Genomic DNA, 27,609 nt, shown 5'->3' with positions numbered 1-27,609 from the left:
ATTTGAAGAAAAAAAAAATAGCAGATCTACAAGCTCGTAGCGCGGCACTCGGTGCCACGCTACGAGCTTGTATATCTGCAATTTTTTGAATAGCCGAAGAAATCTAAAAAACTACTCACTGTCGCTTTCCCGGTCTTAAAGGGTTAATGAGAGTAATAGCAGCTACACGCACCAAGACAGAGTGACAGCATAGATTACGTGGTAAATCTTTGGGATAATGAAGAATCCTGGGACCCTGACTGGGGATGCAATAAATTCACTCCTGCAAGGAACCGCAATTACCTCTGTCACCCAGTTGTGCCTTGTACACTATACTGTTGTGTTGGGGGATCTTTTTCTTTAACTCATTAAGGCTGGGAACGCATCTGTGTCATTTTGAGATATCTTTGGCTATTCAAAAATAGCAGATATACAAGCTCATAGCACGGCACAGAGTGCGGCGCTATGAGCTTGTACATCTGCTATCTTTGAAAAATCGTGAAAAATCTTAATATATACATATTTTTAAAGCAAAGGTTTGTAACTCAAATCTTTGCTTCTGGGGATCTCTGGAACAACATATTTTTTAAATATTTTTGTTTTTTAAATATTTTATATTTATTTTATTTTATTTTATTTTATTTTATTTTATTTTATTTTATTTTATTTTATTTTATTTTATTTTATTTTATTTTATTTTATTTTATTTTTATATTTATTTTATATTTTTTATATTTTTTTATTTTTTATGTTAAAAAAAACTATTAGGATTTAGAAAACATTTTTAGAATCGGCCTCAGGTCTTAATGGGTTAACTTTATTAATGATTTACGGAGCACGCACGAATGGTTTATTAGACGCGGGAGATTCTAACTTGTGATGGGAGAGATCGGCACATTTGTAACATTTGAATGGAGAAAAAATACTCTCTCTCTCGCTCTCTCTCCCTCTTTCTATCTCTCTTCCCCTCTGCGTTTCTCCTCCATTTCACGTGAGAGAGAGGGAAAACAAATGATGAGGCTTCCGGGGGTTTCATTGAGTAGGAGGGATAACTACAGACAGAAGGGGAAAGCAGTAAGGGGGTAAATAAGATTGAGAGCTACTGGGCGAGACAGGCTTGTTTAAGCATGCTCAAGAGTCTTAAATCCACTGAGATTAATGAAGAAGAGCAGACCCCGTCCCAGATCTTTACAACAATTGGGTTGACTTCTAACAACGTGCGATCCATTGTTAAAAAAATAAATAAAATAAATAACGGAATGGCACTGGACCCGGCCGTTGTGCTTAGTATGGCCATGATCAACACTTTTGCAGTATACTGTACCTGTCTGTGGGGATGTGTAGTCCATTATCTGAAACTACCCAGGGGTAGTAAGAATTAATCTATAACGTTGAAGCACTGGCAATAATGTAGTGTTCTCTCGTTTCAGTTGTGGACGGCTTTTACTGCCTGTGCAACCCGGGTTACGCCGGGCCGAGATGTGAGCAAGACATCGACGACTGCGCGAGCAATTTGTGCCGAAACAATTCGACGTGCAGGGACCACCATTTGGTAAGTAGAGATGCTTTCATGTCATGGAATTGGTTGACACACAAACCCTTCCCCCAAACCTTAATGTGAGCAGAATGTGTAATGATGTACTCACCCCCAGGTCATACTACTGTATATTGTGATTTATATCTTATCTAAGGGGTGTGTTCGACCCTGATATGAAAAAGTTATGGCAATATGATAGATAGATGCATCTAAATCAGAATCTATATTGCTACAAGATCGGTAGTCCCTGGCTGCCTGCAGAAACAATGCATGATTTTATGCAATTATTATATTTTTTCCTTCAGGTTGGTCAGTCTCATCTTTAGGTAACTCTGCCTGTTGTCCTCAATTCAGTCAGTTTATTGAATCAGTTTGTCATTATATGGAGCAAGCTACATTCAGAAAAATTATCAGTGTCATCAAATTAAAAACCAGGCATTCACTAGCGGCTAAGAAAAACACCCAAAGTATTTGACATTCCATTTTGTTTAGGTAATTGTTTTCGCTTCATGTAGGAGGGACAGCGAGTGCATTTTCCGGCAGCTGCCGCGGAGCTGCCGGCGGCGCCAGCTTTGGGAGTGTGCTGCGTTTGTGTAGCGAAACGCAGTCAGTGGGGCAAACGCAGTCCCCACCAATATTATTTACGATTCTGTGCCTATCGGTACATAACTCGGACGGCGCTTAGTCGACTAGCAGACCATCGGCCGGTCGTCGCGGGCACTCGCGCCTGGAGGCGCTCGGGCGCGACTCCTTGGCCTCAAGGTCTGCTGAGTCGGCGCGCCTCCGTCATGGTGCAAAACTATACTTTATCGGCGAAAAAAATAAGTTGCCGGCAGCTGCCGCTGCTCCGCCGGCAGCTGCCGCTGCTCCGCCGGCAGCTGCCGCTCCACCGCCGGCAGCTGCCGCTCCTCCACCGGCAGTTCCGCGGCAGCTTCCGCTGCCGTAAAATGCACTCGCTCCTTCTGTCATGTAGGTCCTATTTCAAGCTCATCATCATTTCCACAAATCAGCTTCAATCAGCTATTTTCAGTGAGGAGATTTTGTGTAGTAGAGGGGGAAAAGATCAGACTAAGTATAGAGCCCTTTGGAACCCCAGTTAACGAATAGAGTGGTTTGAACTGACCAAGATTGCCCTCCTAGAGCCCTGCCTGCGCACTCACTGCCTGGGGCTCCAAATTAAAACTTTAAATTAAGCCCAAGCGCTATTGTATATTAACAGGTTTAGCACTTATTGTAAACAGCAGCAAAAGCTTTAAAGTCAAATCAAATTATGTACCATAATTAAAAAAGCTACAAAGTGCCTCTAAAACAGAAAGAAAATGGGAATTCTGGCCTACAGGTGTTTAAAGGAGTAGTTCACCCAATGAAGCCTTGAATTCATGGAGATTGTTTGGTTTTTGTCAAATTCCTGAGCCAATAATTTGATGACCGGGTGGCTGCTCACGTCTCGTACTGACCGATGACCCGGTCATCAAATTGGCTCAGGAATGTGACAGAAACCAAAAAATATCCATTCATTAAATTGATTTTTTTTAGTGAATTACTCCTTTAAACACTTGCATCGTAATGGCATGTATAGTAATGACCAATCCATGAATTGCAATGGACTTTAACCCATTTAGACCTGGAACGCATCTGTGTCACTTAAGAGTTTTTTGGCTATTCAAAAATAGCAGATATACAAGCTCATAGCGCGGCACCGAGTGCCGCGCTATGAGCTTGTAGATCTGCTATTTTTGAAAAATCTTGAAAAAAATATTTTTAGATTTTTTTCAAAAAACTGTTAGGATTTAGAAAACATTTTTAAGAATCGCCTCAGGTCTTAATGGGTTAAGTAGACCTCTGAGATAGCATTGTGTTTTGCATAGATCTCGGGCAGAGTATAAAAAAATTGCTAAATAATTAAAAAATCCCCCAAAGCATTGCTTCTGTGAAAAGTTTGCTCTAGTCTTACTAGAGCTGACCTTTCGGCCAAACTTAATAACCTGGCCAGAAGGGTTCTTTTTCAAGGAGGTGGCCAAGAAACCCAGTGGTCTCTTCAATAGGGCTTCAGAATTCCTCTGCAGAGAGGGGACGACCTGCCAGGCCCAGAAGCATAACCAATCTCTGCAGCAGTGTTGATTTCGTAGACTAAAACTATGACGAAAAATGCTTGTCGACTAAACTAAATAAAAATGAAATAAAAACTAAGCTATGATGACTAAAACTAAGACTAAATATATTCACAATTTCTTCAACAAATAAAAACTAGACCAAAATGTTAGTGAGCGACTAGTGGAGAAGAGATGCAGTAGAACTAAAAGACAAGTAATTTTATGTTTGGTTGCGCGTGGGTGTTGCGCTGTAGCAGATCTACAAGCTCACAACGCGCCGCGCTGCGACGCGTTGTGAGCTTGTAGATCGGCTATTTTCAGAATGCGACCGAGTGTAAAATCAGCCATCACGACGCCATCAAGGCACCGCCAACATACATTCTAGTCGACTAAATCAACTGTAGATTTAGTCGACTATAATCTTATGATATTTAGTCGACTAAAACTAGACAAAAACTAAAACATTTCAGATGACTAAAATATGACTAAAACTAAATGGAATTTATTCAAAAGACTATGACTAAAACTAAAATACAAATTGCTGTCAAAATCAACAATGCTCTGCAGTACTTTATCTGTTAAAAGAATGGCGACACTCGGACAGAGTAACTTCATCAGTCTGGATGGCAGCTTGTGAGACTGTTGAATGTGACTGGAGAGCAACCATGTATAGCAATAGGTTCCTCTATGGAAACTGCTGACTATTGTTAACAAACCTTTAAGCCAGCCATTGTAGTTGTGAAATGAATCAAGATTGAGCAACCGCATGGTCTATTTAAGTTCAGAAATGTTTTTGTTAGACTCTATACAGTAGGTGAAGTAGAGATCAAGTTGGCATTGTTATTTTAGCACGAGCTTTTTTGATCCCATAACCTGGTGGGGATATTGCTTTGCGATTGGTTAGTTTATTGTTTGGCAAACTGTTAGACTACATCCCTTACCATGGAAGGATGATTGCTTTGCGATTGATTAGTTTGTTGTTAGGCCAACCAGCTGAACCAGTGGCACAACTCCATCATTCAGTGACTCTTGAGACATTCACATGCCGTCCAGCTAAAAAATGTATTGAGACATAACAGTATCGACCAACATATGAACACACCAGCCCGTCAATTTTTCCCCTCCTTTCCAAAGCATGAACATTTGCCAAGTTTGTCTCACCTTGGCAATTTAGGCAACTTACAAAGTGCAAAATCTGAGTTTATATTGTCAACTGGGTCACTCACGTTAATCTGGTAGATCCAGAGAGTTACAGAAAGCGGGGGGGGGGATCCTTTAGGATTTAACTTTGAACTCACTGCCAGACTTATTCCTGGCTGCGATTGCCCACTGCCAGCGATTTTCGTTGTTCTTACTCTTTCAACTGGTCACAGAATATTTATATCCATGTATGATGCCCGACGGTTGCTAAGCACGCGGCAGCACAGTGAATCTGCTGCCGCGAGAAAGAAACCCCCCCCCCCCTTCCCTTGTTTACAGGCTGCTGAATATAGCATGTCTCGCCAAAAAAAGAGAACTCAAGATACAGCTGATTTCCCAAACACGCTAAACAGGAAGTGGATGGGGGGGGGGGGGGGGGGGGATTTTTCGATCACGTGATCATGTGACGCACCTGATCTCCTGGATCGGTTGGACTTGAGGGTGAAAATGGTCACTCAGGTGATATAGAACAGCGCCATCCGGTGGAAAACGACCCCTGCAGGTCTGTCTGTACCTCTGTGAGTGTACAAATGGAACCAAATGGACCCGTAATTTGTACACTCTCAGAGTTATGGTGGTACTTGAAATTATAAAGTTTGAGAACCACCGGTATTGTAATTGTACAGCAGACGTGAAGTCCACATAACCAGCTCTGACAGTGTGATAAAACCGGTTCCGGAAACGGTTCCAAATGTGATGGAACCGATTCCGGGTTCCTCAATGTTGGATCCGGTTCCCTCGGTTCCTTCGGTTCCGGATCCCAACCTTAACCCATTGAGACCTGGAACTGTCTCATTTTTAGATTTGAGCTAAAAAGCATTATTTTACACTTTGGGCTATTCAAAAATAGCAGATATACAAGCTCATAGCGCGGCACCGAGTGCCGCGCTACGAGCTTGTATATCTGCTATTTTTAAAAATTCGTGAAAATTCGTGAAAATCTTTGAAAATATATATTTTTAAAGCGAACATTTTTAACTAAAATCTTTGCTTCTGGGGGGTCCCTGGAACAAAATATTTTGATGGGGGTCCGCGGTCAAATACATATCATTTTGGGGGTCCTTGACATGAAAAAGTTTGAGAACCACTGATATAGAAACATACGTTTTTCAGAAAACTGTTGAGATTTAGGAGACATGTAGAATCGGCTTCAGGTCTCAATGGGTTAATGTTGACTGAGTGTTAGTGTGGTGAGAATAACTGGGATTGCGCATTATATGTCTTTACTATGAGATTGTCCTTCCCTTTGATGTCGTCTGCTATACGTGATGCCTACTCTCTACCTTCGACCTTGGTGAATGTGTCGTAGAAAAACGTATATTTACCAGGTGAAAGCATAAAGGTTTATTGAGACATCCAGCAGGCTCACGGCCTAACACCTCCTAAACCTTCTCCGCTCCCTGGCATTAGGCGAGTTTGATTACCTGCAGTCTGAGCAAATAAAGCGCTGAACAAAGTGAATTATGCGGAAAATGATTGTCCGTGGCATCCACGTGAATCGTGTAGATCAAAAGATATTTTAATTCCAGAAGGCGGTGGGTGTCTGCTGCGTTCCCTGTTATTACTATTTGAGCGAGATACTTAACATGGCGGAATAGAATTAAACGGGTGAACTCGAGCGATCATTGCGAGAGGGTGTTGCGTTAGTGAGACAGCTCTGCAAGATAAAACGCCTCGCCATGCAATGCATTGTTAGATAGATCTGTCCTTTTTGGTGCGTAACGCTGTCGTACTACAGAGTACATAACGCTATATAGCCTCGCAGGCCGAACTCGGTACGTAATTGAGGTAACATCTGGCCTTGTTGATCTTGTGAATTTGTATTTCATTACAAATTGCAGAGTGACGTAATTAAAGTGAGAGACAGAATCTGTCTACAGTGTGAGCAAGGCTTAACCAGTGGTGGAAATGGCGTTGCACGCATGGGAACGGCGTTCCCATAGCAACCGTTGCGGGGGAACGCTGTGAACACGTGTGGGAACGCTCTTCAGATTGTCAAAAAAAAAAAAAAAAAAAAAAACTTTTTTTTTTTCTTTTTTGAGGAAAAATATTTTCGCTCCCGTTTTAGGATTATTACTGTCATTTCCGGGTCGCGTGGCCAAATTAATAGTTACGTTTGGTCCGGACCAAACGTTCAAAACGGAATCCGTTCAAAATTCAAAAAACTCTTATTTTGAAATGCACATCGCTTTGAAAGGAAACAGACTTCTGTGGCCGCTTGCTTGACGACGTAAAGCCTACGTTAGTGCACTAACGTAGGCTTTACGTCGTCAAGCAAGCGGCTGCACACACAAGGTAAACAAGGCTGGACGTGCATGGACATATGGAATATTATGGGCGCGTTCGAAAATACAGCACTGAGCGCACTGGCCAATACAAACTAATAGGCGAGTGTGCTCTGGTGCGTAATTTCCGAACGCACCCAAAGACTTAAAGTTTGGGGCAAAAGTTCATATTTACAACCATGCTCTGCTCTCTGAAACCAAGACAATCTTTGCAGAAGGTGAGTAAGTAATTTTAATCTAACGCTGACAGTGAGAGTGGTGAAAAGTAACTAATTAAGTACTGTACATGTACTCAAGTACTGTACTCGAGTATAATTTTAAGGTATTTTTATTGAGTAATCAGGGGCACCCAATCGAAAAAATAAGAATTAAACAACCTAACCCTAACCCTAAACCCGAATTAAAGTAACAAAAAACGAAAATAAAGTACCAAATCCACGAAATTAACCGCAAAAAAAAAAAGAATTAAATAACATAAACCTAACCTAACCCTAACCCCGAAATAAAGTAACAAAAAAAACAATATAAAGTACCCAAATCCGCGAAATTAACCGTCTAGTTATTGTCTAATATAATCCACAAAATACATTAGTATAAACCCATTTTGTTTGAATATTTTATTAGGCAGAAATAGTTTTTTGTGATAATAAATTGGTAAAATCAGGCAAAAATATGAATTAAATAACATAACCCTAACCTAACTCCTAATCCTAACCCTAAAACCAAAATAAAGAAACCAAAAACTGAAAAAAAAACTAACCCAATCCGCCCAGAACCGCGGAAAAACGGACCCAATCCGCCCAGAACCGCAAAAAAAATCGCGCGTGCGCGCTTCGCGCGCGAAGCCCACATGCACGCGCGCTGCGCGCGCGTGCATGTGGGACAAGTAGAGTTCCCAAAGCGAATCCAGTCCATTTCCACCACTGGGCTTAACCCATTAAGACCTGAAGCCGATTCTACGAATGTCTTCTAAAACCTAAAAACAGTATTCAGAAAAAAAACATACGTTTCTATATCAGTGGTGCTCAAACTTTTTCATGTCAAGGACCCCCAAAATGTATATGTATTTGGCCGCCGACCCCCATCTCAAAATATGTTGTTCCAGGGACCCCCAGAAGCAAAGATTTCAGTTAAAAAAATCGCCCCTTGTATACCAGCAAGGAGCGAGTTGCAGGTTAGACTTCAAGGTTCAAGGTTCAACTTTATTAGTGTCCCAACAAAGGGCAAATGGGTTTACAACAAGAGTTAGCAAAACATATTACATACATTACACATATCTCTCGCTGCTGGTCGCTGCGTGCGCAAGCGCCCTGTTCCCTCATTGCAAGCAGAGGGAAATTCTTGGTGTCTAAGGGTCAGATTCACTGTATGTTGCAGTGCAAGACCTAACCAAACTTAACCCATTAAGACCTGGAACTGTGTCATTTTTAGATTTGAGCTATAAAGCATTATTTTACACTTTGGCTATTCAAAAATAGCAGATATACAAGCTCATAGCGCGGCACCAAGTGCCGCGCTATGAGCTTGTAGATCTGCTATTTTTGAAAAATCGTGAAAATGTGTGCAAATCTTTGAATATACATATTTTTAAAGCGAACATTTTTAACTCAAATCTTTACTTCTGGGGGGTCCCTGGAACAAAATATTTTGATGGGGGTCCGCGGCCAAATACATATCATTTTGGGGGTCCTGGACATGAAAAAGATTGAGCACCACTGATATAGAAACATACGTTTTTCAGAAAACTGTTGAGATTTAGGAGACATGTAGAATCGGCTTCAGGTCTCAATGGGTTAAGTGATATATGCACTGTGTGCCCTGAAGGACAGATTACTGTCCAGGACCACTCCAAAGGTTCTTGTCAGTTGAAACAAGAAGCCACCAGGGTGTTGTTGGTGGAAATGGAAAGATCCTGCAGGGAGCAGGACATTCCCGGGAAAACGAGAAGCTGCTTTTTTTTCCCCTCCGTTGAGCGTGAGTTTTTTTTTTCTATGGAGATGTCAGCCAGGCATGCAGCAATGTAGGGGTGGGACGATATGGGTACCTCACGATACGATATGTATCACGATATTAGGCCCACGATAACAATATATATCACGATATCTGAAAATGCCGATATATTGCGATATCACGATATATTGCATGAAATTTCACCAACGATATATCACGATATCTGAAAATATCGATATATTGCGATATCACGATATATTGCATGAAATTTCACCAACGATATATATCACGATAGTCCTTGTATTCAATTCATAAACACATAAAATAGCACCAAACAGTTCAAAATCATCATTACACAAATACAGAGTAGGAAAAACAACGTATCACAAACATTAAAAAATATATATATATATATATATATATATATTATTATTATTTATTTTTTTAATATCGATATTTTTCGGGAGGATATCGATTATTTATCGCGGGAGAAAGTATCGCGATATATCGATATATCGATATATCGTCCCACCCCTACAGCAATGCCACACAACATGTGTGGCCTGGTTCTGCCTGGGGTTTCTTCCTGTTAAGGGGGACGCCTGGTCTCTGCTCTTGAGACAAGTTGTAGTGATTTGGCATGCAGCACTAGAATTCAATTGAAATGAATTGAACTGAATTGAAGAGAACGGTGTGGTCTGGTCTGGCAGGTGACACTAGTTCCAGGACCTCATCTGGGGATAGAAGAGAGTGAGACAGGCATGATATGTTTTGGGGTTAGCATTAGGTAAGTTAGAACATTGGTTAGTGGGAAGACAGGAGAAAGACCTGAAGAAGTGGGAGATACATAAGCTTCCACAGAGAGGGATGCAGGGGAGGTGGGGGAGGTTAAGGAGGGAGGAGGAGGTGAAGAAAGAGCTTCCTTGGGTTAGAGGAGGCAGAGGACTGAATCTTAGCGCCGTTGAAAGAAGACTTAGCAGTGGATCACGAGAGGCCAGAAGGCAGAGAGGAGTGAATGAAAGTGGGAGAGCCGAGGGTCATCTGATCGGCTAGTTTTGCGGCACTTTCTTTCAGCTTCGCCCGAGACGTAGGCCTATTCACTCAGTTTCTGAGGGTTTTCAGATAACCTACTGTATAGAGAGCTAGTACACACAGGCGTGTGTGCCGGCTTGGAGGAGGAGAGGGCAGTGACGGTTACTAGACAGACGAAATACTGGAGAGAAAGGAGGAGGTTGCAGACATAGTGAGGTGAGGTTTTGTGGGGGAAGGAATCAGGGGAGGGAAGAGAGGGAAAGAATAGAAGAAGAGATAGAGCAGGGGTTCAGACCGAGACCTCTGGTTCCGGTGAGTGGTGACAGATTGAGGTTGGGTATAGGTTTAGGTGGGAGAGGAGAGAGAGAGAGAGAGAGATGGAGAAGGTTACAAAGTGGGGAGGTCAGAGGGTGCGATGGGAAGTTCTTTGATGGGCAAAATTACTCAACCACTTATCTGTCGCTGGTTAACTAAAGTACTCCAATCTTGCACTTTATACGTCGTTCTGGATAATAGCATCAGCCTAAATGCCTGGATTTTAAATTGTAAATCGACACGGGGAAACCCTGTTATCGTAATTCCCCTCGTTTACCAGTAGGGGCTGCGTATCTCACAATGGAGCTTTAATTTGATGAGGCAGATTTAAAAGATTACATTTGTTGGCGGTGTATTGTGCATTTACGTGTCATTTATGCCCGCGCTGTCCCTTGACTTGATTTGATTGAAGTCCATGGAGGCGAGGCTGATATGGCTAATTGTCACAATTTGAGAGAGTGAAAAAAAAGACAGACTTTTTTTAAAGCCAGTTGTCACAGCACAACAGTGGAGGCTATATTTCTCAAAGGGGTTTAATGTGCTAGTAAAATTTATGTTCTCCCATTTTACATAGGACTGAGAGAAGCCAGGCAAGGATTGATTCAAGAAGGCTGCCTGATGACTATGCACTTAACGGATGCATGTGTCCTTACCGTGGATGATGATGATAATAATAATAATAGTAGACTCTGAATTATGTCACCATGATGGGCATGGCCGCAATGATGAATTTGCTATTATAAGCATGAGTAATGGCAATGGCACTGTTAGAGTTTTTTTTAAACAAAGACAAAGGATAAATTGTAAATACTGTTATTTATCTTGTGTGTGAACAGTACTTAGAAAGCTATGTCTTTATTTGTATTTGAACCCAGTTGAACCCAGTGTGCCACGTCTGTTTGCTACGGTCGCTGACAGAGAATCATGGTTCAAAACATATAGCATGATATTTAGAAAAGTACTGTAAATTTCCCAAACCATGCAAAGACAACACAAACGAGAAGGGATAGTGCATGTATATGGGGGGATATAATGACATTTAAGCAGATAATTTCCTAGTCAACACTGTTCTCTGTTTAACCCATTAAGACCTGAGGCCGATTCTACAAAATGTCTTATAAATCCCAACAGTTTTCTGAAAAACTATTGTTTCTATATCAGTGGTTCCCAAACTTTTTCATGTCAACGACCACCCAAAATTATATTTATTTGGCCGCGGACCCCCATCTCAACATATTTTGTTCCAGGGACCCCCAGAAGCAAAGATTTGAGTTACAAATGTTTGCTTTAAATATATATATATCGAAAGATTTGCACACATTTTCACGATAAAAAAAAAATAGCAGATCTACAAGCTCGTAGCGCAGATCTACAAGTAGATCTACCGAGTGCAGCGCTATGAGCTTGTAGATCTGCTATTTTTGAATAGCCAAATACATCTAAAATGACACCAGATGCGTTCCCGGTCTTAATGAATTAAGCTTTTTGTTTTGTTTGTCCCCCGCCCCACCACCCCAAAACTCATTATTCAAATACTAGAGACAGTTTTTGGAAACCCCTTCACATTGTCTTGTTTACACAGTGCAGTTATTCCTCTCTCTCTCTCTCTCTCTCTCTCTCTCTCTCTCTCTCTCTCTCTCTCTCTCTCTCTCTCTCTCTCTCTCTCTGAACACCGCGCCCCACAGAGCTTTAGTTTATTTTTGAGAATTGCAGTCCCTGAAGGTGACTTAGCAGCAAAAATGAGATTATGTTCTATTGCCAGGGGTAAGGAATTGGAGTCTCCTGGAGGCATCTAATTTATCATGAGATGACGGCATTTCCCCCCCAACACCACCACGGGGCCTTACAGTGTACAAATTATATCAGACAAAGTTTAACCCGTTAAGACCGGGAACGCATCTTTTTTGTAAATTTATTTTGGCCATAAAAAAAATAGCGGATCTACAAGCTCGTAGCGCGGCACCGAGTGCCGCGCTACGAGCTTGCAGATCTGCTATTTTTGAAAAATCGTGAATGTTTGTGGAAATCTTTGAATATAATATTTTTTGAAAGCGAATTTTTTTTACTCGTATCTTTGCTTCTGGGGGGATTCTACAAATCTCTTCTAAATCCTAACATTTTTTTTTTTTTTTTTAACTTATGTTGCTATAATATCAGTGGTTCTCAAACTTTTTCATGTCAAGGACCCCCAAAATTATATGTATTTGGCCGCGGACCCCCATCTCAAAATATGTTGTTCCAGGGACCCCCCGGAAGCAAAGATCTGAGTTAAACATTTTTGCTTAAAAAATATATATATATTCAAAGATTTGCCCCCAAAAAAAATCACAATTAATTTTTTTTTTGCAGATCTATGAGCTTGTATATCTGCTATTTTTTGAATAGCCCAAAGAAATCTAAAAATGACGCATGATGCGTTCCCGGTCTAAATGGCTTAACGGCTCCCCTCCAGTGTATGAAATACAGATTAGCACGCATTCAAGCAGAAGTAACCGGGACCTTGTAGACAGAATGTTGGCAGTGAGGAATCCTCAATACCCCTTGACCACTTGACTATATACCTTCATTGCGCATGCAAAGAGAAATTTTAAATTAACCCATTGAGACCTGAAGCCGATTCTACAAGTCTCCTAAATCTCAACAGTTTTCTGAAAAACGTTTGTTTCTATGTCAGTGGTGCTCAATCTTTTTCATGTCAAGGACCCCCAAAATGATATGTATTTGGCCGCGGACCCCCATCAAAATATTTTGTTCCAGGGACCCCCAGAAGCAAAGATTTGAGTTAAAAATGTTCGCTTTAAAAATATATATATTCAAAGATTTGCACACATTTTCACGATTTTTCAAAAATAGCAGATATACAAGCTCGTAGCGCGGCACTCGGTGCCGCGCTATGAGCTTGTAGATCTGCTATTTTTGAATAGCCCAAAGTGTAAAATAATGCTTTTTAGCTCAAATCTAAAAATGACACAGTTCCAGGTCTTAATGGGTTAAACCAGTGCCTCGGAAAGTAATAGACAACAAACCATTCATCTCCTATGCCGTGATTAATTATCGTAATGAAGATTTTTAATGATAAAGTAGAGGACACGGCACGTACTTAGTAACAGTGTGGAAAGAACTCCAGCCAGTGAGGTTCCTCATAGATTTTGCTAAGGGTGTCTAGGTTTACAATGACTGAGTGGTGTACTGTATTCTCTCTCCATTTAGTGTTGTTTACATAGAAACCGTACCGTATGCATAGAGTATTCAGTAAAAACTGATGTCCAGTGGTGTAAAAAGTACTCAGATGTTTTACTTAAAAAGTATCAATACTGCAATATAGAAATACGCTGTTACACGTAAAAGTCCGGAATTCAAAATTTACTTGAGTAAATGTACACCAGTATTGGTGTCAAATTGTACTTAAAGTACCAAAAGTAAAAGTTACTAAAATGTTTGAAAATAGCAGATCTACAAGCTCACAACGCGTCGCAATGCAGCCCGTTGTGAGCTTGTAGATCGGCTATTGTCAAATAGCCTATGTATAAAATAGGGCTAAAGGGGTTAATGTATGTTTTATAATTTAATAATTGATAATTGAAAAGTAACTAGTAACTAAAGTTTTCAAATCATTGTAGTGGAGTAAAAGTACAATATTTGCCTCTGAGATGTAGTGGAGTAGAAGTAAAAGTACTGAAAATTGAAAATACAGTACAGTAAAAAATCCTCAAAAGTGTACTTAAGTACAGTACTGTGAGTACATGTACTTAGTTACTTTACACCACTGCGACACATTGGGAATCAAACCCTGGGACCTTCAGTTTCCCAGGCAGCCTATGGATCTATCATGGCTATCACCCAATGCATGAGCTCGTAGATCTTCTATTTTGGCCCTCTTGTTCGTCCCAGAATAAGTGCACGAGGGTTTCATGTGATTAAAACATGTTTCTGGGTGGGTGCAAGCAGCTAGAACGTCTTGCATAATTTTAGATAAGGTACTCTCGAATTGCTTACAATAACTGCTTCACAGCTTGCATATATTTCAGAATGTGGGTGGCAGAAGGAATACATCTGCATTTTGCACTAATGTGATAATCATGATACGAGCATGACTATTCCACAGTTAAAACTGATTTTTCACATGCAACGTATTTCCATTGAGTGGGAGGATTTAATCTGTAACATTCTATAAGAACATTTGAACGGAATTTAATTAACTAAATTATATACCGAACCATGGCTCCATTTATACGTTGACATGTGTGACATGTAAAACAGAATGGGTGAAAGAATGGGTGGCGCGGTGGCTTTTTAGGGCAGTAGAGCCCAAAAACCATAGATGTTCATTAGTGTCCATCCTTATACCAAAGAGCAATGTCTCCAGTGTAAACTCTCTTAACTAGCTCTCTGAAGTTTGTGGTTTAATATTCTGCCATGAGAATAGATAATGCACTTTCAAATGACAAATACTGAATAATACAGCACGCCTACTCATTTATACTAATACACCGTACTGTGTATCTTCATACACTATAATCGAATGGTTAGACGCATTTGTATGAATATTGCAATATTATGAACTATTACAAATTGAAACATTAAACTAAGAGAAGGGATGATAAAGGGGTGTTTGCTTGAAATCTAAATCACGGTTTTGTTTTGTTCCAGAATAATATTTCATGGCACTATCCTCTCTATTTCTGTTGCAGCGTTATGAGTGTGTCTGCCATCCGGGCTGGGAGGGGGAGTTCTGCCAACGAGAAATTGATGAATGTTTATCGCAGCCGTGCGAAAACAACGCCACCTGCACAGACCTCCACGGCGGCTACAAGTAGGTGTATGGTGTGTGATTTGGCTTCAGGGCAAGCATGGGCTCGAGGCGCATCATTCACTTAACCCACTAAGACCGGGAAATAATCTCTGTCATTTTTTGATTTCTTTGGGTTATTCAAAAATAGCAGATATACAAGCTTATAGCGCAGCACCGAGTGCCGCGCTATGAGCTTGTAGATCTGCTATTTTCGTTTGTGCAAATCTTTTGAATATACATATTTTTTTAAAGCAAGCATTTTAGATTTTGTTCCTACAAGCTCATAGTGCGGCACCGAGTGCCACGCTATGAGCTTGTAGATCTGCATTTTCTTTTATCGTGAATTTTTTTTTCAAATATTTTTATACTTTTTTTTTTAAAGGAACATTTTTAACAATTGTTTTTGCTTCTGGGGGGTTCTACAAATGTCTTCTAAATCCTACAGTTTTTTTTAAGTGTTTCTCAAACTTTTTCATGTCAAGGACTCCCAAAATTATATGTATTTGGTCGCGGACCCCCATCTCAAAATATGTTGTAATAGGGACCCCCAGAAGCAAAGATTTGAATCAAAAATATTCCCTTAAAAAAAAATATATATATATATATATTTGCAAAAATGATCACGATAAAGAACAATAGCAGATCTACAAGCTCATAGCGTGGCACTCGGTGCCGCACTATGAGCCTGTAGGAAGAAATCTAAAATGACACAGGCGTGTCCCCGGATTGAATGGGTTAATACATGCAAAGAAAGAAAAAAAAACTAAAAAATCTCTCTCTCTCTCAGAGATGGCAGCATGTCCTTCTCAGTGCCAGCAGAGATAATGAATTGCAGATGGCAGGTGAAATAAATGAGTCAATCAATGACTCGCAGCATGAAAAGGTTTCAGGGGATATGTGTGTGACTCATTGGAGGAAGAAAAAGCCGGTATATATCTGCTTGAGCTAATGTCCCCCCCGCTCCTCTGTAGGGAGACATAAAACGGCTTCAGGTGGAAAAGAAGTTGGGGGGGATGGAAGGGAAGGGAATTGAAGCTGAAGTGGTTGGTGGTGTGGTGCTGCTTGGGTACTCACTGCCACCAAGTGGAATGTTTAGCTTCCTTTGAGTGCAGATAAGCCCAGATCTGCACGCCACCAGCGTGCAGTCTCTCTCTCTCTCTCTCTCTCTCTCTCTCTCTCTCTCTCTCTCTCTCTCTCTCTCTCTCTCTCTCCCCCCCTCTCTCTCTCCATGTCTCTCTTTGCTCCCTCGCTGTCGCATACATTTCCATTTAATATGTGGTCAGGGCTCTAACCTCATGTGTCCTATATTCAGCTGTCCAGAATTAAACGCCGCTCTGACCAATAGTGCAATTAACCTGTAAATCCCCTTAACCGTTTCTGTCTCATGCAAAAGATTCAGGAGGGAACGCACGGGGTCATACACGCTATGCTGCCGTGCATGACAGACAAGAGTACTGTATAATAGTGGTACTGGCATTTTACCGTTTTAATCTCCAACTTGCCTAGTTAAATGCTTTGTCTGATCTAAAATATTTAATTTGAGAGTTAGTCCCAGTAATTACTACTATATTACTTTATCTGGGAATATGAATATGCGATTAATGTATTGATCTTTTAACTCATTCACTGCCACTGAATTAATTAATTAATTCCTCCGTCTTCCGTCACCTTGCCAGTGAAAAGGGCGATTTTTAATGTACCTTTTTGAAAAATCATGGAATATTCTCCGTGAGCTCCTTCCTCACGGAGATGGGCTCATTACACGCACGGGAGTCCGGTAGAATCGGGAAAAAATTGTATTGGCCGGCCGCGATCCTCCATTCCAGAGATATGGCCGTTTGAATGTGGCTAGTTTTTTGAAAAACACTTAAAAAACTACAGAAATCCGAGAGAAAGCAAAACACTTTTGTGAATCCTTCTTTTTTTTTTTGTTGTGATCACCTGATTTCTGGGTGTACTCTTTTTTTCCCCTCCCAAAAAAAAACAAAACAAAAAACCACGTCAATTACGTCCTTGGCAGCCTGGGCGTTTGGACGTTAAGCACGTCAATTACGTCCGTAGCAGGGAACGAGTTAACGTTGCCACGTTTCCAAAAATAACCTCTGTGCAGTGGTGGAAAAAGTACTCAAATTCTTTACTTAAGTAAAAGTACCAATACTGCAATATAAAAATACTCTGTTACAAGTAAAAGTCTAGAATTAAAAATTTACTTGAGTAAAAGTACAAAAGTATTGGCATCAAAATGTACTTCGAGTACCAAAAGTAAAAGTACTAAATATTTGAAAATAGCCGATCTACAAGCTCACAACGCGTCGCGATGCGACGCGTTGTGAGCTTGTAGATCTGCTATTTTCAAATAGCCTATGTATAAAATAGGGTTAAAGTGGTTAATGTATGTTTCATTATATCATAGTTTATGTCTGAATAGTAACTAGTAACTAAAGTTTTCAAATAATTGTAGTAGAGTAAAAAGTACAATATTTGCCTCTGAGATGTACTGGAGTAGAAGTAAAAGTACTGAAAATTGGAAATACTCAAGTAAAGTACAAATACCTCAAAATTGTACTTAAGTACAGTACTTGAGTAAATGTACTTAGTTACTTTCCACCACTGCCTCTGTGAAACCTTTTTTTTCTTCTTTTTTTTTTGTGTCTTTGTGTGGTGGTGGTGGGTTGGTGAATCCAAGGTGCTCGTGCGCTCGAGGCTGGACGGGTGCGCGGTGCGCCGACGACGTGAACGAGTGCGATTCGGGGCCCTGTCTAAACGGCGCCCGGTGTCAGGAGGAGTCGGACGCGCCCGGGGAGTTCTCCTGCACCTGTCCTCCCTTCTTCGGCGGGCCCCTGTGCGGCCAGCCGCGCGACCCCTGCGACCCCCTCCACAATCCCTGCCTGCACGGCTCCACCTGCCTGACACGCTCAGACGGAGCGGCCTCCTGCAGATGCCCAGCTGGTGAGCAACCAAAAAAAAAAAAATCACACCAGTGTGAAGAGAGTGGTGCCTTTCATGAGTTCATTTCGTTAGTTACTTTTTACAGACTTTGATGACTTCAAAGTATTTTTACTAATTTTAAGTACTTTAAAATGTTTTTATTGATTTTTACGTGTTTTTACTCATTTTAACATCTTTTAAGTATTTTTACTCATTTAAAGTATTTTTACTCATTTAAAGTATTTTTACTCAGTATAGGAACTTTAAAGTATCATTACTAATATTTAAGTATTTTTACTCATTTTAAGTATTTTTACTCATTAAGTATTTTTACTCAAAAGTGTGTGTTGTGTGTGAGTGTGTGTGTGCGTGTGTGTGTATAATTAGTGTAACTGGTTGCATCTTTGTGTTGCAATCAGCCGCAGCTGTTGAGGCTGTGCTCAAACATACAGAGAGGCCGTGCACAGACACACAGACACACAGACACACACCAGGACAAAGTCACTCCTTGGAGTGGCTAGCACCACTCAAAAAAAAAACCACCACCTCCACCCACCACCACAGCCTTTATTTTAAGCCATTCAATCCGGGAAACGCATACTGTGTCATCTTTTGGGCTATTCAAAAATAGCAGATCTACAAGCTCGTACGAGCTTGTAGATCTGCTATTTTTTATTTTTTTTAAATGTGTGCAAATCTTTGAATATCTTTTTTTTCTGTAGCGCACATTTTTAACTCTGTTACAACTTCTGGGGGGGTCCCTTGAACAAAATATTGTGGCCAAAATTCATATCATTCTGGGGGGTCCTTGACATGAAAAAGCTTTTAGATCTGCTATTTCTTTTTGAAAAATCATGAACGTTTTGTGCAAATCTTTGAATGTATACTTTTTAAAGCGAACGTTTGTAACTCAAATCTTTGCTTCTGGGGAGGTCCCTGTAACAAAATATTTTACAAATGTTCGCTTTAAAAATATATATATTTCAAGATTTTCACACATTTTGACGATTTTTCAAAAACAGCAGATCTACAAGCTCGTAGCGCGGCACCGAGTGCCGCGCTACGAGCTTGTAGATCTGCTGTTTTTGAATAGCCCAAATAAATCTCAAAATGACACAGATGCTTTTCCCGGTCTTAATGGGTTAAGCCCATGTCCAGAGTAGGACGTGTGCAATTCAACGTGTGCCGAGGTTCAGAATCCACACTGCAGTCACACTGATGCTTCATTTATATTCTTGGTTGCACACTGGTGTGTCGTGTGCTGAAAGTAGGTGATCTACAAGCTCTCTTGTGAGCTTGTAGATGGGGCTATTTTGCGGCTATTCTCTGCCTTCTTTCACATATTTTCAGGGGTACAGTAGACGTGGTTATTCTCAGCTATTTGTCAAAGATTTTTTGGGGACATCTGGTAATCTTTTGGCAATTTTTCCCACATATCGTCGGGTACGTTAGAACCACCTTGGATTCCTTGCTCAATAGACCACAGAATGCAATTGATTTTTTTGTTCAAGGAGTCCAATCGCATAAGTATTCACTGTAACAATTTCTAAAGCTCTGCATCTCAGTAAGGCATGCATACTTTGCATAAACACACTCAAATATCTAGAGTGTTCAAAAATATTCACTGTTCTGTTTTGTTGTTCTGCTTAAAACCTTTCTTTCTTTTGGCCCGGACAGCCCTTTTTTGCAGAAGATGGTTGCAAATGAGTTATGTGGATGAATGGTTCTACAAACACGTTTTTATTTTTCTGCAGCGGTGACACTGGAGAAATGGAGAAACATGGGGAAATGTAACAGCAACGTGTGTCAGTTATTACAATATCAAATGATGATGAGGATGACATTAAAGTGTGTAACATTTATTTTGTCTTTTTAGCGACGCCACTGGTAGCTTGTTGTCTGTTGAAACTGCCATTCCCAAGATTCAGTTTGAAGCAGAAACACAGACGTAGTGCTCCAAAATTAATGCTGCGTGGTCCTAGCACCGAGGTTATTTAGAATGCAACAACAACGTGCTCAGAAACGTGTTCTTTATTAACTTTAAAATCAGTGGTGGAAAAAGTACTAAATAGTTGTACTTAAGTGAAAGTATCGATACTGCAATGTAGAAATACTCTGTTACAAGAAAAAGTCCAGAATTAAACATTTACTTGAGTAAAAGTACAAAAGTATTGGTATCAAAATGTACGTAAAGTACCAAAAGTAAAAGTAATCATTATACAGAATGTCCCGTTTCAAATGTAGAAAAATCTTTTGAAAATAGCAGATCTACAAGCTCACAATGCGTCACATTGTGAGCTTGTAGATCTGCTATTTTCAAATGGCCAAAATGCATATAGGGCTGAAGTGGTTAATGCATGTTTTGTAATAATAATCTAAATATACAAAGTAACTAGTAACTCAAGTTTTCAAATAAATCTAGTGTAGTAAAAGTACAATATTTGGGTCCGAGATGTAGTGGAGTAGAAGTAAAAGTATTGGAAATTGGAAATACTCAAGTAAAGTACAAATACCTCAACATTTTACGTAAGTAGTAAGTACGGTACTTAAGTAAATGTACTTAGTTACTTTCCACCACTGTTTAAAATAAATAAGTAAATGCATTTCCAGTACATTTTTTAATTGAAAAAGTTACACAGTATGACTTTTTACATTTATTGTATTACTAAATTATGTCATTTGATGCGAAATCACTCCCAAGTAATGAAGCAGAATGATCAAAATGGTCAATATCAAGAAAAATGACCCGTCTTGATATTGATCATATTAACTCACAATTAAGCACTTAGTACTTAGTCATGCATGTGGAATCATAATTAGGTCAATAGGTCTAATGGGTTCTCTCTCTAAATCGAACACTTCTTCTTTCTGGAGCATATAGATGTTAAATAGAAACACATAGCTACCAGGGGCGGATTAACCCTTCGTGGTGCCCGGTGCTTGGACCTGGTTCTGTGCCCCCCGGGAGCGTTTTGTCAAGAGGGGGGACAAAACGCTCCCGCGTGATGCGGGGGGGGGGGGGGGGGGGGGGGGGGGGCGGGTGATGCGCGGAGCCCTGCTTCTAAATGTCGGTGTTTTTCGCCGTTTATTTTTTTTCCCACGCCGTTTGGTGCCACCCCCAAGGTTGGTGCCCTGTGCCTCAGCACCTCAAGCCTGTTGGATAAGCCACCACTGATAGCTACAGAAAGTATCGCTGCACTGTGCATGTTTATTTTCTTGTCCATAAATCCTTCTCTAGGTAGAATTGTACACCTGAGATCACTGGAAAAATTGTTAAATGCTTCTTATTGCAGCTGTAATGGTTCTCCTACAATGTAGGAGAACCATTACAGCTGCAATAAGAAGCAGTAGGACCTACATGGAAAGAGTTATGGTGATTTTTCATTTTAGGGTATGACCACAAAGGTATACAGAACCGCCTTTAATAAAAACAACACTTGCCATTTAATGCCATTTTAACCCCTTGTTAGTCCTATCGTATGCATATACTTTGCTGTATGATGAATAGTGAAGATAGCCAGTCTACAATGTATAGTGAAAATAGCCGATCTATAAGCTCAAGTGTCACAATGCGACTATAGTACAGATAATTGGCTGGTTGTTTAGAACCGGACTATATGGAGCTGCCTATGTCAGTTATGCCCAAATATGGGACCATGACGTCAGTCCTGGACGTGACCGTTATCTCCATATATGGAGTTTCTGGGAAGGGTTCGCTGATGTCAGACTCCGTATCTATGACACGTCTTGGGTCTCTATGACGACTTTGTAGGTCGATCGTCTCCGTTTATGGGGATATCCATATATAGGCCAGTGCTTGCAAGTATGCCCTGAATGTTCGCAACAGCGACGGTGTTGTGAGCTTGTAGGTCTGCTATTTTTCACCCACAATAGTATGCCCAAAACAGGACTACCAGGGTTAATGAGGTTAACCCATTAAGACCTGAGGCCGATTCTACAAATGCCTACTTAAATCAATAGTTCTCACACCTTTTCTGTGCCAAAGACCCCCAAAATGATGTGTATTTGGCCACGGACCCCCATCTGATTTTTTTGGTGCCAGGGACCCTCAGAATAGAAGATTTGTGTTTAATTCTCTCCCCCAGAAATAGCAGATGTACAAGCTTGCAGCTGTGAGCTTGTAGATCTGCTATTTTTGAGAACCACTCTTCTAAACCACTGTTCTAAATCAGTTGATTCTTCATTTTTAGAAGTACAATACCATACGACAAAAAGTTCTGTTACTTTTCATAAGTATATCTGCGAGTTAGCAGTGAGATCAGGGTGCTTTGGAGCATTTTGTCCCTTGCTGTCACTACTGTTTTAAACTGACAGATCCGGGGAAAGAGTTGACAGAGACAGTATGTACTTTATCCAGCGATGCCCTACTTCAGTCGTGAGTTGCATCAATTCACACCTGGTTGTTACCTGGTGCATCCAGCCCTCTGATGAGTGCAGGGTCTACAGAGTCTGAGCAGCACGCCCGTTCTGCCAATTCTCATCTTTGCTATACTAGGCTACATCCACACTATTATGTTTCTGTTTTAACCCATTGAGACCGGGAACGCATCCGTGTAATTTTTTTATTTCTTTGGGCTATTAAAAAAATAGCAGATATACAAGCTCATAGCGCGGCACTCTGAGACTCTGAGCTTGTAGATCTGCATTTATTTTTTTTTATTTTTTTTGCAAATCTTTTTTTTTGAAGCGAACATTTTTAACTCAAACAGTTTTTTTTTTCAAACGTGTGTTTCTATGTGGTATCTGAAACCACAGACTTCACTATATTTGGTAAAGGTTCTACTGCACTTTTAGTTGCCAACAACGCCATATTGTAGTTAATAAGATGTTCCAGAGGTGTGTATGAATGGTTGAAGAATGGATTGAGGCATCACTCCAGTCAGTGAGGTTACTTGCTTCCGATTTATTTCATAGTACAAACAGAGTTCTTTGGACCCCAAGGTCCCTCAGCCAGCTCCACAGCCTCACGGCTTGGAGTGGCACACACCCTAAGCTTCCATTTGTGTCAATCTTTATAGCAGTGGTCACATTTAGAATAAGTGCCTTGAAAGGTGAGACCCCACCTAGACAAACAATAGATCACACTTTGAGTCCCTGATTCGATTTGCAACTGTATATGAGCCAGGAAGGGGGGGATGGAGACACAGGCCTAGACCTTCTGTCTCCCAGGTAAAACAAAGAGAATGTTAATTGTCCCCCCCCACCCAGGTCAGGGCCAACAGTCACCTCTCTGAATACACTCTCCTGTCTGTACAGGCCAAAGTAGACTTGTAATCAGGGACGCCGACTTTTGTGCGCGACCATGGGGGCTGAACTTGACCTAGACCAGGGGTAGGCAACCTTTATTATCAAAAGAGCCATTTTTGGCCCTAAAGATGATTAAAAATCTGTCTCGAGCGGCTTTTTTTGTGTGCTTTTTCTGGTGTTTCAATATAACTTTTTTTGTTATTGTTTGCTCATTTCTCAAAGCAGATCAAGTATACCAGTAAGCTACTTGATCATACTACAGCGTCACACTAAAGCAGGGGTAGGCAACCTTTATTATCAAAAGAGCCATTTCTGGCCCTAAAGATGATTAAAAATCTGTCTCGAGCGGCTTTTTTTGTGTGCTTTTTCTGGTGTTTCAATATAACTTTTTTTGTTATTGTTTGCTCATTTCTCAAAGCAGATCAAGTATACCAGTAAGCTACTTGATCATGCTACAGCGTCACACTAAAGCAGGGGTAGGCAACCTTTATTATCAAAAGAGCCATTTCTGGCCCTAAAGATGATTAAAAATCTGTCTCGAGCGGCTTTTTTTGTGTGCTTTTTCTGGTGTTTCAATATTACTTTTTTTTGTTATTGTTTGCTGATTTCTCAAAGCAGATCAAGTATACCAGTAAGCCAGCAACGTTGGTGGTGAAAGCAAACAAACCAAGCATTAATAAATTCTTTATTTTCCTTCAATGATTAGTTTCTTTATTTTTATCTGGTGTATGGGCGACACGTTTTCTTTACTAATAACTTTACTTTAATAACTTAACCCATTAAGACCGGGGACGCATCTGTGTCATTTTAAGATTTATTTGGCTATTCAAAAATAGCAGATATACAAGCTCATAGCGCGGCACCGAGTGCCGCGCTATGAGCTTGTAGATCTGCTATTTTTGAAAAATCGTGAAAAAAAATATTTTAGATTTTTTTTCCAAAAACTGTTAGGATTTAGATTTTTTTTAAAGAATCGCCTCGGGTCTTAATGGGTTAACTTTATGCCTAAAGAAAACAAATAAACAGAAAGAAAACCTCTTATTCCTTTGCATACTGTACTTCTTTGCCCAAGCAACTGGGAGCCACGGCAGAGGGCCCACGAGCCACATGCGGCTCTAGAGCAGCAGGTTGCCTATACCCCTGACCTAGACCAGCCCCGCTCCCCGCCCACCCCCCACCCCCCCCCGCCGCCGCGACCGGAAAAAAAAAGTCTATTTTTTTTTCATCGAGTACTTTATTTACAGTTTGCCAATAGTACAGTGGTACGATTTTACAAGGGCTTTTTATGACACACTACTCACTTTTCAGCATGTTTCAACATTTCAGCACCATATCAACAAAGTAGCCTAATTAATTAACCCATTAAGACCTGAAGCCGATTCTACATGTCTCCTAAATCAACAGTTTTCTGAAAAACCTATGTTTCTATATCATTGGTGCTCAATCTTTTTCATGTCAAGGACCCCCAAAATTATATGTATTTGGCCGCGGACCCCCATCAAAATATTTTGTTCCAGGAACCCCCAGAAGCAAAGATTTGAGTTAAAAATGTTCGCTTTAAAAATATGTATATTCAAAGATTTGCACACATTTTCATGAATTTTAAAAAATAGCAGATATGCAAGCTCGTAGAGCGGCACTCGGTGCCGCGCTATGAGCTTGTATATCTGCTATTTTTGAATAGCCCAAAGTGTAAAATAATGCTTTTTAGCTCAAATCTAAAAATGACACAGTTCCAGGTCTTAATGGGTTAATGGCATTGCACCGACATTATGCAAGAAGACATTTATTGATGATCTCACAAAAGATAACGTACTACAAGCACATGTCATGAAAGGTGCTATTTTCGTTTCATTTTAGTTATAGAGGGCCATTATAATTTATAAGGAAGGTAAAGGAAACTTTACAGTAATTGCAATCAAACTTTTAAAAAACCCCACCTTAAACAGTTTAATTATTTTAGAGATTTGAGCTGCATTCATGTTATGAAAGGTGCTATTTTCGTTTCATTTTAGTTATACAGTAAAATCAATCAAACTAAAAGAATTCGAAGAAACAAGAAACAAGAAGAATCGGGTTTATTTGTCACATTAGGACGGTTTACACATCAAACTATACAGAGCAGGTTTACAAGGGCAGATTGCTGGGTGGGGTTGTTACATTGCTACATTCCTGCGCTATTGTTCTATAGGTGTTAACGGCAGTGGTGGAAAAAGTACTCAAATTCTTTACTTAAGTAAAAGTACCAATACTGCAATATAAAAATACTCTGTTACAAGTAAAAGTCCAGAATAAAAGATTTACTTGAGTAAAAGTACAAAAGTATTGGCATCAAAATGTACTTAAAGTATCAAAAGTAAAAGTACTAAATATTTGAAAATAGCCGATCTACAAGCTCACAACGCGTCGCGCTGCGACGCGTTGTGAGCTTGTAGATCTGCTATTTTCAAATAGCCTAGGTATAAAATAGGGCTAAAGTGGTTAATGTATGTTTCATTATATCATAATTTACATCTGAAAAGTAACTAGTAACTAAAGTTTTCAAGTAAATGTAGTGGAGTAAAAGTACAATATTTGCCTCTGAGATGTAGTGGAGTAGAAGTAAAAGTAATGGAAATTGGAAATACTCAAGTAAAGAACAAATACCTCAAAATTGTACTTAAGTACAGTACTTAAGTAAATGTACTTAGTTACTTTCCACCACTGGTTAACGGCCGGCTCGTTGAATGCGTCTCTCTCGCGGCCGCCTTCAGAGAGCTGCTTTGTGCTATAGTCATGGAAATTAAATTGGGCCCCGATCTGAGGGGGCTCATCAGTTGAGTGAGGGGGCTGTGGACCCGACGCCCCTGCTTGTAATCCTAGTAATTCTAACATATGGCTTAGATGTGTATGTTATGTTATGAAATATACAACATATAACCACATATCAGTGGTTCTCAAACTTTTTTTCAGGTCAAGGACCCCCAAAATTATACGTGTTTGGCCGCCGACCGGCATCTCAAAATATGTTGTTCCAGGGACCCCCCCAGAAGGAAAGATTTGAGTAAAAAATGTTCGCTTTAAATATATATATTATTCAAAGATTTGCACAAAACAGATTTAAAAAAAAATAGCAGATCTACAAGCTCATAGCGCGGCACTCGGTGCGGCGCTATGAGCTTGTAGATCTGCTATTTTTGAAAAGTATAAAGTATAAAATAATGGTTAAAGTGGTTGCACCGATGCGTTCCCGGTTTGAATGGGTTAAAACGTATGGCTTTCTTTTTACTTATTTTTTCTTTCTCCCTTTTCTTCTCTTTTTGTTGCTCTGAACCCCTATACGTTGGAGCCCATCTGACCCCATTTTAATTTGAAAACTTGGTGATCGTGTTTTAGTCGGGACAGCAGGTGGAAATGGTGAGACTTTTGAAAATGATTATGCCTGGAGTGAGTTGTTGCTTTTTGTTCTAAAAACATACTTTTATTAACAATTCCATTACAAGAATACATCCTATACAAGAAAGTAGTTCCCACGACTGTCTGCACAAACAAGGTGGTTTGCTATGCAACGTTTACTTTCAGATTTGTCTTCTGCAGCTTGCATGGGTCGGTGTCATTGTGCAAGCTCTCTGCCTCCTTTTGCTGTTCTTCATACTGGCATAGACATCTTGTCATTAAAGCCCACCTTTGATGCTGATCACAGCTTTTTTTGTCCCTGACACCAGTCATCAAAGCGTTTGATGGCCCATAACGGTGTTACCCCCCCCCCCCCCCCCCGCCCCCAAGTTCATCAATCTCATCTCTGTGCAGTTCAGCGTGTCGCTTTAAAGTGGACTTTTCCCCCAGAGACATCGCTCTACATCCTCTCCTCTGTAGTCATAAGCCCTCCGTGGAGATCGAAGTTCACCTTTTTGTCGTGGATTTCACCTTGACCTGACCGGGCCCCCAGTGTATGGGAAAGGTCTTCTAGTGTTTTCCAGTGGTGGAAAAAAAGTATCAATACTGCAATGAAGAAATGTACTTGAGTAAAAGTACAAAAGTATTGGCATCAAAATGTACTTAAAGGGGTAGTTCACCCCCCAAATAACTTTTTTTCTATTGATTACTCACCCCATGGAGCCTTGAATTCATGGATATTTTTTTGTTTTTGTCGCATTCCTTCCTTTATTATTTGATTATAATAAATTTAGCCCCATTGATTCCGGTAGGAGACACAAATGCATTTGTGTCTCCTACCGGAATCAATGGGGA

At 40.3% G+C, this 27,609-nt stretch overlaps 1 protein-coding gene across 1 annotated transcript in view; it reads left to right on the top strand.

Annotated features, from left to right (window-relative positions):
- eys (eyes shut homolog) overlaps window positions 1-27,609 on the top strand; it is a gene marked incomplete at both ends in the record, with an annotated part of 383,646 nt that overhangs the window by 99,752 nt on the left and 256,285 nt on the right. The window contains 3 exons of the mRNA XM_080449567.1: window positions 1,410-1,531; window positions 15,083-15,204; window positions 17,870-18,132. Of these exons, the coding sequence (XP_080305693.1) occupies window positions 1,410-1,531; window positions 15,083-15,204; window positions 17,870-18,132 (507 nt within the window). The remainder of the gene's footprint in view (window positions 1-1,409; window positions 1,532-15,082; window positions 15,205-17,869; window positions 18,133-27,609) is intronic.

Source organism: Gymnoscopelus braueri, assembly GCF_963280865.1.
Source record: "Gymnoscopelus braueri genome assembly, chromosome: 14".
Taxonomy (NCBI): domain Eukaryota; kingdom Metazoa; phylum Chordata; class Actinopteri; order Myctophiformes; family Myctophidae; genus Gymnoscopelus; species Gymnoscopelus braueri.
This window is presented reverse-complemented; position numbering and strand designations above follow the sequence as displayed.